The sequence below is a fragment of the Miniopterus natalensis genome, chromosome 8, assembly GCF_054644295.1.
Source record: "Miniopterus natalensis isolate mMinNat1 chromosome 8, mMinNat1.hap1, whole genome shotgun sequence".
Lineage (NCBI taxonomy): Eukaryota > Metazoa > Chordata > Mammalia > Chiroptera > Miniopteridae > Miniopterus > Miniopterus natalensis.
The window spans coordinates 7,938,222-7,957,572 of NC_142088.1; the positions used below are offsets into that span (position 1 = coordinate 7,938,222).

The 19,351-nt window shown below is 40.2% G+C and overlaps 1 protein-coding gene across 1 annotated transcript in view; it reads left to right on the forward strand.

Annotated features, from left to right (window-relative positions):
• DOCK10 (dedicator of cytokinesis 10) overlaps positions 1-19,351 on the forward strand; it is a 203,265-nt gene that overhangs the window by 101,237 nt on the left and 82,677 nt on the right. Inside the window, exons 3-4 of the mRNA XM_087819559.1 lie at positions 2,105-2,194; positions 13,746-13,828. Of these exons, the coding sequence (XP_087675685.1) occupies positions 2,105-2,194; positions 13,746-13,828 (173 nt within the window). The remainder of the gene's footprint in view (positions 1-2,104; positions 2,195-13,745; positions 13,829-19,351) is intronic.

Sequence of the window (19,351 nt, forward strand, 5' to 3'; positions counted from 1 at the left end):
GAAATATAGAAAAACTTTTGAAATGGAGAGAAAAAAATTCCCTAATCTTGTCAATGGATTACAATACGTAATGTTTCCTGGAAACCAATCAAGTGACACTGTGTATCTGTGAATGAACTGTCCAAACAGGAAATAAGTTATCCCCAAATAATTGAAATCCAGCAAAGCTCGATTTAGGCGTGCATTTTAATCTTCTACTCCGAACTTTAATAGAGTTTATTTGCTGTTTATCTAACAGAGTGAATAACATAAAAGAAACAAGATGAAAGAGGAAATTCAAAAGGAATGAAAAAATGTGAAGTCTAAATACTAATAAATCTTACATGGGCCCTATCGTACTTCCCACGGGAAGGGGTGACTCCCTGTGGGGGAACCCGCACTTGGCTTGAATTGATGGCCACTCCTCTTAGCACTTCCAAACTCTTTCAGCTGTCACATCCTGGGGCAAACACACTGACCGGGGGAGCTCAGTCCATAGCTGTGTTTGGGGATGAACACTGATTTTTACTATATGATATGTCTTGAAAATAGTGTTCTCATTTTTTTTTTAGTCTCTGATCTCATTAGATTCACATGACATTCTTCCTCTTTCACAGTGTCCAAGCCCATGCCGCCCAAGCACTCACACACACACAGACACACTCCCACGCCACACCCACTCCCACATGCACCTGCTCACACACCACACACGCCTACTCCCCACACAGCCACACCGTGCAGTTACACACACCCAGGTGCAGCACCCTCGCATTCATACCCACACACTACACACGCATACACACCCCCTACACACACTCACCGGATACACGCATACTTACACAGCAGACACGCAGGCACATTCATACACCACACCCACTCACACATGCTCACGCAGATACACACTCACACACCACATGCACACTCATGCACGTTCACACAGAACACACGTATGCATACTCACACAAACTCAACCCCTTTGACAAATAAGTACCTGCGCCCCCAACCAGGTGCTGCGGTTGCAGCAGTAGATGAAACAGAGCAAATTTCTTGCCCTCACGGAGCTCACATCAGGAGGGAAGAAAGGGGGGACTTGAAGAGAATAGGAGTCTGCGATGGGAAGAATAGTAATGGGGGTGCCCTTGGGGGCAGAGCTTACAGCAGCTGTGAATTCGCAAGACTGAATTCCCGGACCCCTCTCCTTCCCATCTTCACCCCAGATAAGGAGGGGTTTGAATCTGTTCCAATAATTACTCTAGAAAAATTACTCTTTACTAAAAGAGTTCAGATGGACTTTATTATCTCTGAGGAATCATTTGTGGGTAAGATCCCAACAGCTGGTGCCATGCATGAGAAGAGACTCATCACCGCAGCATCCCTGTCATCAAAGGGAGCGCACACGGAGGGGCTGGTGGCTGCCGATGGCAGGCAGTCCCCGCTTCACAGAACTGAAGGGTAGAAAGAGGAAGCCACCCGTGAATTCTGTTTTAGATGTTTGGTTTCCAGAGATACTCTATGCTTTTCGTTTATGTATATTCATTTACTAGAAGGTTGTTTGCTTAGCGTGGAAGTTGAAAATATTTTGTTCATTTCAACAACAAAAAAGACACCAAAAGCATGATTTGTTTTCTCCAAGGTACAGATTTACTGAACACCCTTCCTGCCCTTCCATCCCTCATTGTAGCTACACATAGACACACACAAACAACTTCTAAAAGGGGCTAAATTTATTCTGTTGAAATATAAGATTATTTACAGTAGGATTAAAATAATGCTGATTTTATAATTTCTCCTTTATTTCACATTTATTTTAGCATTAACAACAACATCCAAAGATACCAATAGAAATAAACTGGTCACAATAGACAGATGTCCAAATTTCCATTTCTGCAGGGAAGGAAATAGCTTAAGTTTAGGAGCTTCGCTGATGAGCAGTGACGGTAATAATGCTGGTAACTGGTCACAAAGGAGAGTTCGGGTCTTCTCTCCTAGAGAGTAAACTCGCAAGAGCCATGCAAGCTTCTCTGCCTCCTCTGATCCTTCGATGCTAAGATGGGACACGTTCCCCGTTGGGTTTTCAGCACAGTGGCCTGCACGATGCTTAATTTCGTTCCATTGCCCCCCTCAGACCGCCACCGTTTCCTGGGACGTCCGGACACTGTACTCGACGGTACCCGAGGACGCAGAGCACAAGGCAGAAAGTTTGCTGGTCAGAGAGGTAGGTGCTTCCGGTGCCACCTTAATATTATTGTCGCCTCCCCTTTCAACAGAGAATGTGAAATGCCGGGACTGCTCGGTGTCTTCCAAGCTCCCTCGCCTGGAGATGTGTTCCACTTTCCTGTTCATCACTTTCCATTATCTGCTGACTATTCGACTTTTGGAATTTTTTGTTTGTTTTTACTTAACTTAAAACCCCCACATTGAGAAATGTTTGAGTATACTTAATAGGAAGATGTACTTTTATTTTACTTATTTGGATTGGGTTGTAGGCAAGGCCCTACTATGTGAGAATTTTGGATAGCAGAGTTTCTCTTTGAAGGGCTGTGTTTCTTTCAAGTACCAGCTATGGAAATGGTAATGTGGACAGCTTTAAGGGACTGATAAAACCTGTTGGTATGTCATCTACGGTCATTTGATGGGTGCAGGAAAGGCCTACCCACTGCTGCTCTCCTACCCAGAGAGCAGGATGCTTCGGGGCAAGGACTGGACTGGCACATAACAGCTACTTAGCAGGTGTTTGCTGAATAAATAAATGAAGGCAGTCCTTCCTTCACAGAAAATGCAGTGATAAAACTTAGCCCCGCACAGGTCAGACTGAAAGTAGTGGAGTCTAAATGCAGTCTCGAATCCTGAGAAAGTAGTAGATCCCAATTAGGATTTAATTAAAGGAACACACAATAGCAAAACTCTTTCTCAGCTCTAAACATGTTTGTATGAATGTAAGCTAGCCTTGTTTGTGTATACATGAATACCAACCTGATTAATCATATTTTATGTTGTACTGTTCTTTTTTACATATAGTTATACGTAAAGAAAAAGCTTTATGTTTTACTATTCAATCCAGGTCATCCTTTGCCATAAATTGACCTGTTTATTTTTTTTCCAATTCCCTGATTTTATATTTATTTCCCAAAGTACACATTAAATTACAGCCTGTTTTAAGGAGGTAGAAAAAAAAGGTGCAGAGTTAGATAACATCAGGAAACCTGAGTATACTGTTTTCATATTTACTAATAAAAATAATAAGTGTGACGTCAGCACCATAATATTTTGTTTACAGTAGCCTTAGAGGGAGTTTTAATATCTACTAGGGCATCACTGTTTAAAAAAAAACAAAGAGTTGGCAAGTTACTGTCTACTCAGGAAAATCAGAATATTGAGATTAGCTCTACAAAAGTTCTGTAATACGTGTGTGTTAACTTAGGTAGGGTTTGAAATGTATATGACGTTGAATTCCTAACGGAGTATTTAACCAGTTAACCAGTATTCTTCATAGTCGCACATTCTTCATAAAGGTCTGTAACTTTGTTGTTAAATTCACGTCGGTGTAGTTCATAGTTTTGCTGCAAATCAGTGAATGGAATGTTAAAAATCCATTTCCTTTCCTTAGTGTCCACTGCTGCTGTTTTTTCAAAGCTTTTAACTTCCACGTACACATAACTAGCTCCCTCAAACTCTCTTATCTAATAGCTCTTACTAGCGCTTTAGGTGTGTGGTCATGTCATCGGCAAACAAAGTTTCTCCTTTTCTAATAAGTATATCTTTTCTTTAACTTTTGTCTTATTTTATTATCTAATGTCTCTAAAATAACGTTGAATAATAATGCTAATATTGGGCATCCTGTCTTATTTTTGAATTGGTGTTTTATGACATTTTCTGGCATAAAAGAAATGTTTAAGAAGGGTCTTTCTTGGTCTCTACAGCATTTACAAAGACTAGCTACTTATGTTTTGAAATACATATTCAGTCTATTGGTATAACAGCTTTTCTGCTTGAGTTTATAAAGCACTATAACAGAATTAATAGGTCGCTGTCCCATGGTTCCATACTTGTGTTTCTGGTATAAACTGTTTTGTTCCAGTTGTGTTGTTACCTTCGTTCTTTACTGCATTAGAATTTCTAATACTTTATTTCAAATTTTTGCATTAATATTTATGAGTAAAATTCGGATGTAGTTTTCTTTTTTTCTATGGTATTAGAGAAATGCTAGCTTTAAAAAATAGATTGAGGCAGTTTCCAATTTTTTTTTTTATATTTTGGAATAAACAAATACCCAGTGAAATGAAACACTATTTAGAAACAGATCCAAGTGTGTATGGTATCTTAGTAAATGGTAAATATGGCACTTAAGATTCTTTGGGGCAGGGTGAGCAATTCAACAAATACAACTTGGCTATCCATTTTGGATGAATATAAAGTTAGGGTGCTCTATCTCACATTACATACAAAAATTAACTTCAGATAAATATTAAAAATCTGAATGATTAATTCCAGATATATATGAAAATAACAAAAATTGTTAAGATGTAGGATACCATTTTTAAGTGGAAAGTTATGGAAAATGAACAGATTTAAGCCAATAAAACATTTTCTTTTTTGTTATAAATGGTACCATAAAGCCAAAAGAAGATACTTAACCACAGAAATTATTTGCACTCATTATATCTTTTGTCACACACACAGACACACATGCTCCTAATAATCAAAGTCCTACAAATTAATAAGAAAAAAATAAATAACCAAAGAAAATATAAGCAAAAAATATGAACAGTCAGTTCAAGAAAAAGAAATGCAGTTGGCCAAGAGGCATACAAAGTTGCCAACCCTCTCTTGTGTCATGGAAATATAAACTAAAGCAAAAATAACATTATATCTGAAGAAGGAAAAATTTTAGGATGAATATATTTTAGTGACAGTGGGAATGTAAGGAAATAAACACAATCACAGTGTTAGTAATACATATCTATAACCTTCCGAGATGTAATTCAAATGTTTCTTTTAAGTAGTACACATAAATATGCAACATGAATATCATAAAAACAAACACTAGGGCATAAAAATATAATTATAAGCATGAGTATTGCTGTGCTGGACAATTTGTAATAGCAACTGATAAGGGTGGGCTGGAATCAGTTTTGGCACATTTATATTTTATAATACTATATAACCAATAAAACTTACATATATTTAACTGTATTAATTTGGATGCCCATGATATATTGATAAGACAAAAAGCTAATGGTATGATATTAATGAAGATAAAACCTACGTGTGTATATGTAAATAGGTTTATAGAAGCCTAGAAAAAGTATTTTTAAAATACACATCAAACTCATAACATTGGTTACCTCCCCAGTTTGGGATTGTAGGGGAAAGGGAGAGATTTTCAATATATATATATTCGGTATTGTTGTGGTGTTACAAATGAATTTTTGTAATTAAAAAACATTTTGGAAAAAATTAGTTACAACTTATCTTAAAATACTTCCAGAATTGGAAGCAACCAAGCCTATCTCTTAAACTTATCTCCAAATTTAAAATCCACCTCTGCTCTTCAAGTAATTAGGTAGTTACCTTGGAGACGACATCAGATTCCTTTATTATTATCATTTTAGTTTGATAATAAAAATGTCATGTGAAGCCATCAAAGCCCCATATGTGTTTGCTTCTTCTGCCTGCTGGGCTTGTCTGTCATAGAGGCCCCTGGGTTCGTCTGACATAACTCATTCTTAATCATTTGTCACACAACTACAGTGGACTTATAAACGCTTCCATGCTTTTAGGGACTTTTCTTCTCATGGTCCTTTCACTTCTTCTGATGTATAGAACATTTGTGTGTCCCCAGGTCTTCAGCAGTCTCCTTTAGGCTGTGGAAAATTGCTCTCACACGGACCAGGCGTGCTTAGCTCTCTAGTAGCTGAGCTTTGAGGTCCCTGGCTTTGGCTGCCCACCAGCTTCAGCTCCTGCCTCTTAATACCTGCTCAATTCATTGCCTGCTATGCCTCCAAGCAGGGCCAGTCAGATCAAATCCTAAGCCCCAGGGCCAATTCACTCCCAATCTCTGGATCCAGTCAAGGTCCCAGAGACAGAGAGAGAATGGCCCGAAAAGCAGATTAATACCACACTGGATATTCTAGGGTTCTTAGAGGCCTCTGGTTTTGTTTGTGTTTCCATGAGCTTCTGCACCACAACTTCAAGTGGACAGATTGATCCCTTGATCTCTATAGTTCTCTATAAATACCGGCTTCAGCTGAGAACAGGCTGACCACAGCATTTGCTTTCCTCTTGCTGTGTATCCTGGGGACAAACTCCTCACCTTTACCTTTATTCTCACTTTAATTCCCTTCGCCTGCTAGCAGCCTGGGGTCATTCCTCCCCTTCTCACTTCCACCCCCAGCTTCTCATTTCTCCTGAACACGGCTCCAAGGAGAAGTCAAGTTCAATGTCTTTTACCAGAGTTCTCAGGTATCTGCCGAACTTCCATGCTGCAGTGTCAGGACAGAGCTTTCGGCTAAGCTACACAAGTGGATATTTGTGCCATGTCTCTCGCAGCGGCATGGGGGGCCTTGTCCACTGCAGGAAGGATTGGACCAGGCCCATCACTCAGCATTTACTAACCACCTTTAACATCACTTACTAAGCCGGGGTCCCAAGGGGATGTATCTTGGCTCAAGGAAACACAGGGGACATCATTTCTTACTTTTACAGTGAAAAGAACTTTATGTCCTTTGTGCTTAACTTTGGACAGCGTAGTATGTACATTGATAAAGAAACCATTCTTTTAACCAAAATGCCTTTGTACTTTATACAAAAATTTTAAATCTAATATGTAAAATTATGTGCCCTCGAACTTACCCAGAAGTAAGAATAACTCTTTCACTAAGTGATTCTGGGATTTTTTGCATGTATAAATAAATTAAGAAAGAATGCAGGCTGTTTTCTGATTCTGAATCACTGGGCGGCAAATGACCGATTGTGGTGTATTCGTTACCTTCAGACCAGAGCGCAGTGCGCATGGTGTTTCTCACTGCGGAACTCGGGTCTTGCTTCAGGGCCCCCTGCACAGATTTCAGTCACCGGCAGATACGGGGAAGGTGCGGCTATAAAAATCTCTCGAAATCAAAAACGTCACAGTCCTTTCTTAATAAAGTTAGTGAGAATAAAATGATTTCTACTTTTGTTTTGGAGAATGGGGCTTTTTCTTAATTCACTGATGAAGGTCTTACTGGAAGCTAAGGGAGTTTTCATTTTGTGTGTACTTTTTAAAAGTAAATTTATAAGTAAAGCCACTTACGTATTTTGACTTCAAGAGTTTAATGGGAAAATGTTATCAAACTCTGTCATTGTTCTATATTTACCTAGTCTTACATATATGTAATGATTTTATTCCTGTCATGGCCAGAACAAAGTGGCTCACCAGATTTTCTTTATACTGAATGTGTAGCATGACAGGTAATAAACACACAAGAGCTGATAAAGGTAGAGTCAAATGCGTTCTTCTGAGTGGCATCAGGATTAAATATATATGAACAACGCTGGTGAAGACAAAGTGGTTTTGTGTTTCACATGAACGACCCTGAAGAAATTTATTTTCTAGCCACCAAATTTCCTAGAATAACAGCCTTGTTTGTAAATACACAAAACTGTTCCAAATATAAATTGGCTTCCTCTTCTCCACAATAAAAATTGCCCTGTAACATTTGGTGGTAAATGAATGAAAACACAGAAATCTAAGCCCGAGGCCCTGGGGTGAAAGAATAGTAAGGACCCCACTGTCAGTGGGGACCTGGCCTCCCAGCCGCGTTGAGTTACCGCCCAGGTTTCACACCTCGCGTGGAGAGAACGATTGGATCGTAATGTTCCCGAGGCTTTCGGTGTCACCCGCTCTCCGTGTCCCGGCAAGTGACTCAGGAGTGCGCCCCGGGCCGCGGGGGTGACCCAGGAAAGGCTAATTGCAGTTCGTTCACTGCCTCAGTGCAGCACATTCTGGGGGAAAACAGCACAAATATTTCGACTCGCTTTCTATGTAGAATCAACCAAGTAAACAGAACAAATTAGGCTGCGCTATAATTCAAAATAAGAAAATAGCTTAAAAAATGATTTTTTCTGATGGTTGTCATTTGAGTTGACGTTCTGTTTTGTATCGTACGTGTGTTATTTACATGCATAGTAACACCATCTAACAGCAAGTAATATTTTAAAAAACCAAACCCAAATCTATGAAATAAGATTGTACCATGATTTCTGAAACTGAGTCGTATCTATATTTACATCATTTATTTTGTTCAAACCCATTATTTTTACTTCTCTCCGAAGAGTGTAGTGTGTTGTTGGTTTTTTTTTAAAAAAAATCATTAACCTATTGTTACACTGCAGAAATGATTGAATTTTAAGGGGATACATAACATGACCCAATTAAAGAAAAAAGGTTTTCAGTGCCTTTGTTCTTTCCTCTAAAATATCAATGTATTGAGTGCCCACATGACCTGGTTTGCAGGAATAGTCTCTTGTTCTACCTGTTGGCCTGTTAATAGCATCTCCTTTCAACTTGAAGTGTCTCAATGTGGACAATAAATTATCCAGCGACCCTTGCAATATATAATTTGCCTAAAATTCACCCAATTCTGTGATGTTACATTTTCAACATTTATACAATAGCCATAATTACTCCTGAACTAGAAAGGATGGCATGAATATGAAAATTACCACAATCACTTTACAAATACAGAATTCATCCCAGTGGTGACTGAGGGCCAAAATGAACACCTTTTGTGGTTGCATAAATCTTTCTGGCAAGAAAGTAGCCATGTAATTAAATAAACCTGTATGGCTAGAAAGAAAAACAATTTTGCATCTAAAAAGCCATTTATTACCTGCTTATTACTCTGTGGCCAGAATCTAATAATCAGCCATTTTCAGAGATGGACAAATTACATTGCCAAACCAAAATTGCTCTTTGGGGTAGGTAACATGATTTGAATTGATTCTAATGATTCTCTAAAGAGGAGAGGGAAATGAAATATTTTCTTTAGAGTATCCTGCTGCTCTTTACAATTGCCCAATCTTTTCTAAAATACTTAGACTTTTGGAACTTTCAACATGTCGTGTTTAGTAATTTCTAAAGGAAAAAAGATAGAGAAGATTCATTCACTCGACAATATACATTGAATATCCACTGCAAATAAAACCCTGTGCTGGAGGTGATGGATTCCCTGCTCTTTTCAAAGGCTCTGTCTAGCCCTGGCCACTATGGCTTGGGGGTTAGAGCTTTGGCCTGCACATGGAAGGGTTGCAGGTTCAATTCCCAGCCCTGGGGGACGCAACCATTCGATCAGTGTCTCTCTAATCTCTCTCTCTCCCCCCTTCCCCCCTCCCCCACCTTCCTACCTCCCTCCTTTCCACCCTCTCTGAAAAGCACTGGAAAAGATATCCTCAGGTGAAGATTAACGACAACAACAAAATTTTTTTAATAAAAATTAAATGTTGTGTCTACTTGAGTGAAAGCCGGAGGGGAGGGTGATCTCACTTACTCGAGTTCACTGTATGAAGCTAGGACCCCAATGCTTTCATTTCCTAGGCAGACAGTGTGACAAGGACCAGCCACACTGTCACTCCAGGGGCAGGATGGATTCAGGAGCTCCCTGCTGCAGATTCGGATTGAACGGATTCATGCGGGACCCTGGACCCTGCATTTTAATTAGCCACCTCAGAAAATCCAGGGACACAATAGAGTTTAAGAAACGCTATCCTAATGGCATGGAAGCCTTTAACCATGTCGACCTGGCTCGTCTTTTTTGTGCCTACACATGTCACAGGCAGCGATGGTGCTGTTTAGGCTGAACAAACATACGCAGTGAATGAATCAAACGTGAACCGGTCATTGCTGTTTGGAAAATGAACCAGCTCAGCATGCTTCACTTTTGACGTGGCCTGTGGCAGCCCTCATTTTAAGGGGCTAAGGAGCTGGCATTTGGAAACTGGTGTTGCTGGATTGGTGGTTGGTGAGGGGGAAATGGAGCTATTGCCTTATGGTGACAAGCAGAGTTGTAGCCTGTGACTTTGGATTTGCAACAGGTCATTCCAGCTTAATTTTTGGACAAAAAGGAGTTGTAGGCATAATTATAATAGTTCTTAATGATCTTCTTAGAGTGACTGTGTGGGCTGGAACAAAGAATAGAGAGTAATTTTCCATGCATAACATTTCCAAAATGCCATAACCATGTAGGAGAAACATTTATGTGTTTCTAAAATGCACCGGCTTTCTCAGAATCAGAGAAATCACAGATTTAGAAGGATTCTTAAGGGTCGTCTAGTCTAACCCTGATTCTCATCTACCCACCAGCAGATCCATGAAATCTGGCACATAAATTCATAAAGGATTTGATTAAAACAAAGCTCTTTGATAATCAGAGCTAATATATCTTTCCAGAACTATGCTTTCATAAATTAAAAAAACAAGTTACTATCAACTATTGTGAATGTGAATTATAGTTGAGTCAAACTCTGAAAAACTAATTTTTTAAAGGAAATGTTTATTAAATACTTAACCTACGCTAAATACTTTATAAGAATTGTTATTTGACCCTATTAAAGTTGACATTATTTGGACAGATGAAGAAATTTAGAGATGTTAAGTTACTTCATTGAGATCACACAGCTAATACCAAAATTCAAATTCAGGTCTGTCTGATTCCAAGACAGAAACAAATGCCATAAAAACATCTGGAATGATGGTCTGGATGTGCTTAAAAAATATATATATATCTGCAATCATCATACAATTCATAAATTAGCTGAATGGACTTTGAGAGTCCAACAAATCTAGTTTGAAATCCTAATTCTATCACGTGTAGGATCTTGAGGCAAGCTCTGAGCCTCTCTTTGCCCCTGTGATCTATAAGATGGAATAATAAAATCTCAGTGAGTGCTTATTAAGATTATATGCAAAACACTTAGTAGTACAATATCTGACAAGTACTTGCCACTCCAAAACAAAAAAGAGGTAGTTCTTTATCATAGTACAAAAATATAAGAAAGTACCACATTTATTTTTGGTTAGTGGAATTCAGGATTAGCACATCTCAGATTCATTCAGTTAAGCCTGTGGCATATTGTGGATACTGTGTGTAAAATGTGTGCAAATCCATGTTTATCGTGGTTAAACATAGGTACTATTCATAGCAAGAAAAGACAACGAGTGAGTCAATGCATCTTTGTTTCCAGACCAGAAAGTGTAGAGATGAATGTTATGGGGCAGAAATTTCTAATCCATTCCAATGTTCTAAATCTTCAATAGCTATATATGAGATCCAAGTGAATAAACAGATTTGACCAAAATCCTGTTGGACGTGAGTACTAATTCTTGAACAAGAAGGAAGCCCTGTAGCTCCTGGCTCAATGGTGTATCCTCCATTTGCATGTTGCTTATAAAGAACACACGTTGGTTCGGCAATGTTTTAATCAAGAAGTTTAAAAATACTTTGAGTATTCTATCCTAAGAAAATAATCCAAAATAAGTGGCACTTGGAGGCGCATGGGAGGACCATATGCATGAAGAAACACTCTGAAGTACTTTTTTCAACCATGGCACAAAATTTCAAGTAGCCAAGACAACCACTCATTCTGCCTCTTCTATAAGTCTTTGCTCAAATGGCAAATGCAATACCCTAACGATTCTATTTCAGTTGACCCCCTTTCCCCAGCTCTACCCCTCCCTGCCTCTGCTTTATTTTTCATGACATTATCTGCTAACATATTGCTCAGCTCTCTTATTTTTTTGTATTTATTAACCATCTCTTCACAAAGAGATAAGTTTCAAGAGGGAATGACTTTCAGTCTCATGTTCACTGATGGGTTCCCATCGCTTACAACAACCCCAGGCACACAGTGAGGGCTCAATAATGTTTGTTGAATGAATTAATGAATGAGTGACTCCAAGCCTAGGAGACTGAGTTAGTAAATTGGGGTATGATATTTTATCCTACTGCTTTAAAGTGTTCATAGAATTTAGAAAGCAAATGCAAAAATCTCTAGAATATGGCATTTAGTGAACAAAAAACTATTTAAATTCAAATATGTACTTAGAAGGGAACAAGGTAAAACTATGTACCAGAAAAAAGAATTGAAAGGGAATGCAAAAAGGGAGTAGGTTGTGTGCTTTTTGTTTTCTATTTTTAAATATATTTGAGAACTACAGGAAGGCGTTGAGAAAGGAAAGTAAGTGAGAGAAGATAAGGAATAGCTATAATCACGAATGTTCTGCCTCCAAGGCTTGGGATACTGTGGCCTCTTTGCTGCTTCCTGAGTACCTGGCATCTTATAGAAAATGAAGATGGAACTGGTTAGCCAAGGAGCATATCAGGGCTCAGTTCTCCTCTTATTTCCAGAAACGTGTGATTTGCAGAATTGGCTCAGGAACTGGCAAGTTAAGAAATTTCCTATGAGCTAAATATTCAGTTTTGTTCCCATTCCTTCCATTCAAGTCATTACAGCTCTCCTGTGTCTGTCTGTCCCGCGGCTGTTTTGTTTTTCAACTCCTCTCTTCTCCCGCAGCTCCTCCCCGTCTCACGTGTTGCTTGTGTGGGGCGTCTCCCTGAACACACAAAGCTGTGGTGCCGAGAAAACTCAAAGCCAGAGAAAGGCAGAGCGGCCCGAGCGGCCTGACCCCGCTGCCCTCTCCCTGCCTGTCCTGTGCACCCTGGGACAGGCGCCTGCGCCCCGTGTCCCCCCGCCTCTGCGCCGTCTCCTGGACCCTGCCCTCCCGCGTCCTGTCCGTGCGGAGACAGCGCCAGTGCTCTCTGTTCGCAGCCCTCTGCACCTTGAGTGACCGCTGTCACAAAGAGATCCTGCCTGTCCCTCTTGGTCATAAAGACGACCACAGGCCTTTATTCTGCATATTGCATCAGGTCTATTGCGCCTCCTGCTCCCACTAATGCTAGAGAACAGTTTCTTTCTCATCCTAAGAGCTGTTTTGTCCCCGGAATCATGTAATTTTAGAATCAAAAGGAATCTTAAAAGCCACCTAGTGAAATCCCCATCGCCAGCCCACAGTCGGTACGGCGCTAAGTGCTCGGTAGGTGTTTGAGAAATATTCGCCCTCGGTAAATACTGTAAAATCATTCCTTATGGGCCACATAAGGTAATTATTTTGTGCTGTTCATCTTCGTTTGTTTTTTAAGTTTTTGGTCATCTTTTGTCCACATATATTTATAAAATCCATGAACAGTGACGGGGAAGGCTGGGCCTTGGGAGGGAAACTGGAAAACAGATTTCGAGTTGACAGCAGGGTTGATACAAAGAGAAAAGGGAAAGCTACTGATGCAAAAACAAGAAGAAATGGGCTAAAGTTATGAGGAAAAGATTACATATAAATATAAACAAAAACATATAAATAATAACATCTTTCACTACTGAGAGCGATTAAATGATGGAAGGGGTTGCCAAGGGAAGCTGAGAAATGATGGGTTGAGGTTAACAGCGTGCCCTTGGTGTGGCTCGGCGAGTGATAAACCAGGCCCTCCTGAGTGGAGCAAAACGGGATGGTATGTTCAGTGGCTCCTCCTCAGGAGCCTGGGAAGGGGTAGGTTCTCATGGCACTGGAGGCGAGAAATGATCATAGTGAGCAGGCCCCTTCCCTGCCTTAGCATCACTAACACAGCTACCTTCACATGACCCCGAACTATCAGTACTGAATTCATGGCGCTTTTTGACAAGATAGCTGAATTTTTTTAATGACCATTGTTTAATTGTTGTTGTTTTTTTTCTTTAAGGCCTGTAAATTTTATAGTTCCCAGTGGTACGTGGTAAACTACAAATATGAACAATATTCTGGAGACATTCGACAATTACCTCGGTAAGAACCTGTTATGAGTAGAGCTTGGGTTTCCCCATATAGAAAATACTTCTTTGTTTAAGTTCTGCCATTGTTTATGAACACATGCATGTTAATCTAGGGTCAGGGACTATTTTACAAATTTTAAAAATATAAGTCATGATAAAATATTTTACTCAGCAATGTAATGATTGTATAGTGACAAAATTGGGAATGTGATATAATTAACTTCGAACAAAGTTTGAAAGTATCATTATATCATTCATTTGTGAGCTGTCCTTTCAATAGCAGATACAGGTGATTAGAAAAGTACAGTTTAGATGAAAAAATTTCTGACAATGTTTGTGTATAGTGTTCAGATTTGCCACTGGTTCTGTGTATCTTCACTCTGGGATAGCAAAATTCACTAAAATAAACAACCTCCACAGAAGTGCCACATGCCTAAGATAAGTTAAAAGGGATAAATCAGCACCTCATTTTTTTTCTGGAATCTGGGGAAATAAGGCTTTAGAAGAAGGTGACTTTGTCCTGAACGTGCTCAAAATGGCAGTTCCACAGAGAAGCTCACTTGTGCAGTGCTCGTGTCCCCATTGAAGTAAAAACCCCCGAAGGGCAGGGACTTTTCCTTGCAGAACCCCCTACAGGCCTAGGGGAATGCCTGGCACACAGTTTTGAAATACTTTTGCAATAAATTACCTGCTGAATAAGTAAACTGGGCAAATGGCAAATTTTAAAAAGGAATATACCTGGATGGGATTGGAGTTGCTCAAATTTAAGGAATTTCAATAACCTGGAATCTCTCAACACACTGGTTCTTCAAACTAAAATGATGCAAATAATCCAGAAAAACAGTGAAGACAATCCAAAGATATGTTTCTATTATGATGCACATGGCATCTAACTTTTAAATGGACACGTGGTTCATATTTGGGTACCACTTTCCGAGATTTCCCGTTCCCCCAAAACATCTTTTCCAGACTCAGATACTTGGAAGTGCTGCTCTTGACCTCTGAATGCAGAATTGGAAGGAGTTAGGCAATGTCCCTGAGAAGGTGGCATTTGTGGTCAGATCTGAAGTAACAGTCTCTACCGGCACTGTGATCTTGGGAAAAGATCCCCAGAGGGAACAGCACGGACAAAGGTCCTGAGGTGGGAACCAGCTGGGCCACTTGAGCAGAATGACAATCAAGGAGGCTGGAGCTGAGGGCTGGAAAGAGAGTAGAGAAATGAAACTATGGAAACCCAGGCAGGGGACCTTGTGGGCCCTAGAACGGAGCTTGGGTTTGACTCTCATTGTGACAGAAGCCTGTGGAAATTTTACCCGGAGTGTGACATGGTCTGGTTTCCCTCTTTAAAGATTGCTTGGCCTGCTCTGTGGATAAAGGGACTGCTGTGGTGAGGCTAGGAAAAGAGAGGGAGAGAGACAGGCCATTTCTTTTGGAGTCTACTATGAAGAGCCAGTGTCCCTCCAAAACAGCAGATGCTTTTTAAAATAGTAAACATTAACTTCTGCCAAATCTCTGGATGTTGCATTAGATTCAGGTCACTCAACAGATAACCTTCTGCACCTTCATGTTGGAAGGTCCCATCACACTCCGGGCTTTCGTGTGTAATTACTACAATCAGAATGCCTGGGTGTTCACGCACTTTTTATAGGCACAATTGAAAAGCAAGCATTTTTTTCAAATCAAGACTTCCCGTTTCTCAGAATAGTTCGGAGAAGTGGTTACAACACGGAGGCTGAGTCCAAGCCTTTGGAACAGTGCACATGAAGTGAGAGTGTAGAGGGCCGCGCTTAGCTGGCCTCTCAAGTAAAGGCTCCCACTCTCCTCAAGTCTACGAAATGTTTAGTGACTTTATGCCTGGACACTGTTTTTCTTATATTTGTGGTGCCATAAAGACAGCTGTCAGAGGAAAGGGGGGCTGGGGGGCTGGATGGAAAAGGTGAAGGGATTCAATAAATAAATAACCTCATAGACACAGACAACTGTACAGCGATTACCAGAGGGAAAGGGGGTAAGGGGAGGTAGAAGAGGGAATTGGGGGATAAGTGGTGTGGAAGGAGACTTGACTTGGAGGGGTGAACACAGAATACAATATACAGATGCTGTGTTATAGAATCGTACACCTGAAATTGCTCCCATGGTTAGCTAGCTTGCCACACTGCAACCTCCCGAATGTGGGTCCTTGAATGCTTTCCTCATGATCCCATAGAAGAACCCGGTTTCCACCAGCAACATTACCTGTGTAATTTTATTAACCAATGCCACCCCAATAAATTCAATAAAAATAAAAAGAAAGAAAAGATTGGAGGTATTTTCCCTCTTTTAAAACTGGAGAAAGCACCTCCAGTACGTACAGGGTCGTGCTGAACTGGAATTCCCATAGAACATAAGAAAAAAAGTCTCATGAGAAGAAATGCAATTGTAACCAGAAAAGTGTTGAGAATTTTTTTTTTTTACTTTAACTAAAGGAAGTGGAAGTCGATACTGTGAAGGGGAAGAATAATATTGCCACGAAATAAGAAAGTTAATGATATATGTACATGGAGATCAGAAGTTCCAGAATATAATCCAGAAATGCAATCCTCACATATCCCCTGAAATCATGAAGACTGTTACACTGATTAGCAAAGCTGTTTTTTAAGTGATTTCACAAAGCTGAGCGCTCCCCACCGAAGACTGCACATATTTAGGTCAGTAGTGCAAACAGATCCTTTACTTGGACCTTGTGAGGCTGTTAGAAGTAAGTCATCTTTCTCCCTCCTGTATTAGAAGAACAATTAAAATTGGTCATTTCTCTTTATGGTGGCTGAGGCTACGAAACGAAAACTTGCGGTTATGGAGAAGTGAAAAAAGAGGTGTGTGCTGGTCTCCCTCATTTTTATTCTTTACATTTAAAATGTATTATTATTAACTCTAAAAAACCCTACTTTTTTAAAGGGTGTGCTTATAGGAAGATACTGCTGAAGAAAGACATTATTTCAGGTTAAGTGTAAAATATAAAGCCTTCATGCATTAGGAACTTTTAAAAAACCACTGAACTTGTGGTTCCAAGAATGACATGGAACTGTATGATGCCAAAGGAGACAAAGATATATATACAATGAGGAAAGGAGAGTCTCTTTAATAAATGGTCTTGAGAAAACTAGACAGCCACGTACACAAGAATGGAACTAGGCTGCTATCTTACACCACACACAAAAATTAACTCAACGTGGATTAAAGACTTGCATGTAAGACCTGAAACCATAAAACTCCTAGAAGAAAACATCGGGGATAAGCTCCTTAACGTTGTTGGCAACATTTGTCTGTTTTTGTATTTGACACTGAAAACAAAGGCAAACAAAAGCAAAAATAAGCATGTGGGACTACATCAAACTAAAAAGCTTCTGCAGAGCAGAGGCAACTGTCAACAAAATAAAAAGGTAATCTATTGAACGAAAGAAAATATTTGCAAATCACATATATCTGATGGGGGTTAATATCCAAAATATGCAAAGAACTCACACAATTAAATAGCAGGGTAAAAATGAAAACAACACACCAACAATCTAATTAAAAATGGGCAGAGGCTCTGAACAGACACTTCTCCGAAGAAGACATGCAGATGCCCACAGGTACAGGAAAAGATCCCAACACCACTAACCAACAGGAACGTACAATCAATTCCGCAGTGAGCTATCAACTCACACCTGTTAGAATGGCTGTTCTCAAAAACACAAACGAGTGTTTGTGAGGATGTATGTGGAGAAGAGAGGACCCTTGTGTACTGTTGATGGGAAGGTAAATTGGTGCAGTCACTATGGAAACCAGGATGGAAGTTCCTCAAAAAATTAAAAATAAAACTACCCTATCATCCAGCAATTTCACTTCTGGGTATTTATCCGAAGGAAATGAAAACACCAATTTGAAGCGGTATATGCGTCCCATGTCCACTGCAGTGTTATTTAACTAGTGCGAAGACATAAAAACAACCTAGTGATGGGTGAATGGAATACTGTTCTGTCATAAAAAAAGAAAAAAAAAGACAACTGGAATCTTGCCACTTGTGACAACATGGATGGCTCTCAAGGGCATTATGCTAAGTGAAATAAGTCAAGAAAGACAATACCATATGATCTCACTTGTATGTAGAATTTGAAGACAAAAAATCAAACAAACAAAAGTCAAGCTCATAGATACAGAGAACAGATTGATGGTCATCAGAGGCGGGAGGTGGGGGAAGACAAAATAGGTGAAGAGAATGGAGAGGTACAGCTTCCCGGTTATAAAATAAATGCCATGGGGATGTAATACCCAGGTTGTAACTACAGTTAATAATATGGTATCGCATATTTGGAAGTTACTGTGAATGAAAGCAACTATGTATGGTGGCAGGCGTTAACTAGACTTATTGCAGAGATCATTTTGCAATATATAAATATTTAGAATCCATATGTTGTGTACCTGAAGCTAATACATCATTTGTCAGTTATACCTCAATTTGGAAGATATATATGAAACCAAAAGTATATATGGTGCCACGGATCTCATTAATCCATGGGGTAAAATACAGAGATATGCCATGTTTAAATTTTTTACTACAGCTGATTTGATATAAAGAAGAGCATTTATAGAATCTGTTTTGTGACTGAATATCAAATAAAATGTAACCAGCCTGAGTGGACTGAATTAGAACAGAATTTTTTTTTATAAAAGACCATGTTCTGAGAATGGACAGTGAACCAGAATGTGCTAGATGCCGAATGTAAGTTACCTCCTTTAACACGCATAATCCCGCAGAGCAGGAACTGTTCTCCCAGTCGTAGAAAGGAAACTAAGGCTCTGAGAGGCTTAGTAACAGCCCTACCCCCACAACCCTAACTGATGGGGCACTCAGGCCTCCCCACAAGCGTTATGGAAGTAACTTGGGTGCAGAAGGGAGCGACGAGACGGCCTAGAAATGACAACTAACATTAGGTTCCAACACCAGAGGGTAAGGTCCCTACTCAGCCCTTTATTTCAGGATCCCAGAGACTCAGAGACCACACAGTGCTGCGGGGGGGAGAATGTTAAAGCCGGTGGCAGAGGCGCTTACCTTGTAATGATCATCTGAAAGGGTGAAAGTCATTGCTTATGGCTGCAGACATGAGACTGAGAGGTGTGACAATGGCTCCTTAAAGGCAAGGAGGTCGTGTCCTGAGGGTCAGTGGGAGCAGGACTGACAGGGAGAGAAGAGTCCTCAGTAGCCCCAGGCCTTTTCTTACGTGGCTGCCCTCACCTCCTAGTGCTCTCCCTCCACACGGGGCTCCAGCCCCCAGCCTTCCACTCTGGACGCTCCAACTTGGTTCCTTCCCAGGACCGGGACTGTCACCATCCACTCTGCCAGAATGACCTTGCCCCGGATCGTCACGTGGCCAGCTTCTTCTGACTGTCAACTTCAATGGCCATCCATGACCACCCTTTCTAAATCTGGCCCCTGCCCCCCTTCCCAGATCACCCTTTTCTTTTTCCCTCTTTAATTTTCTTCCCAGCCATTTTCACCCAGGGAAATAATCTTGTT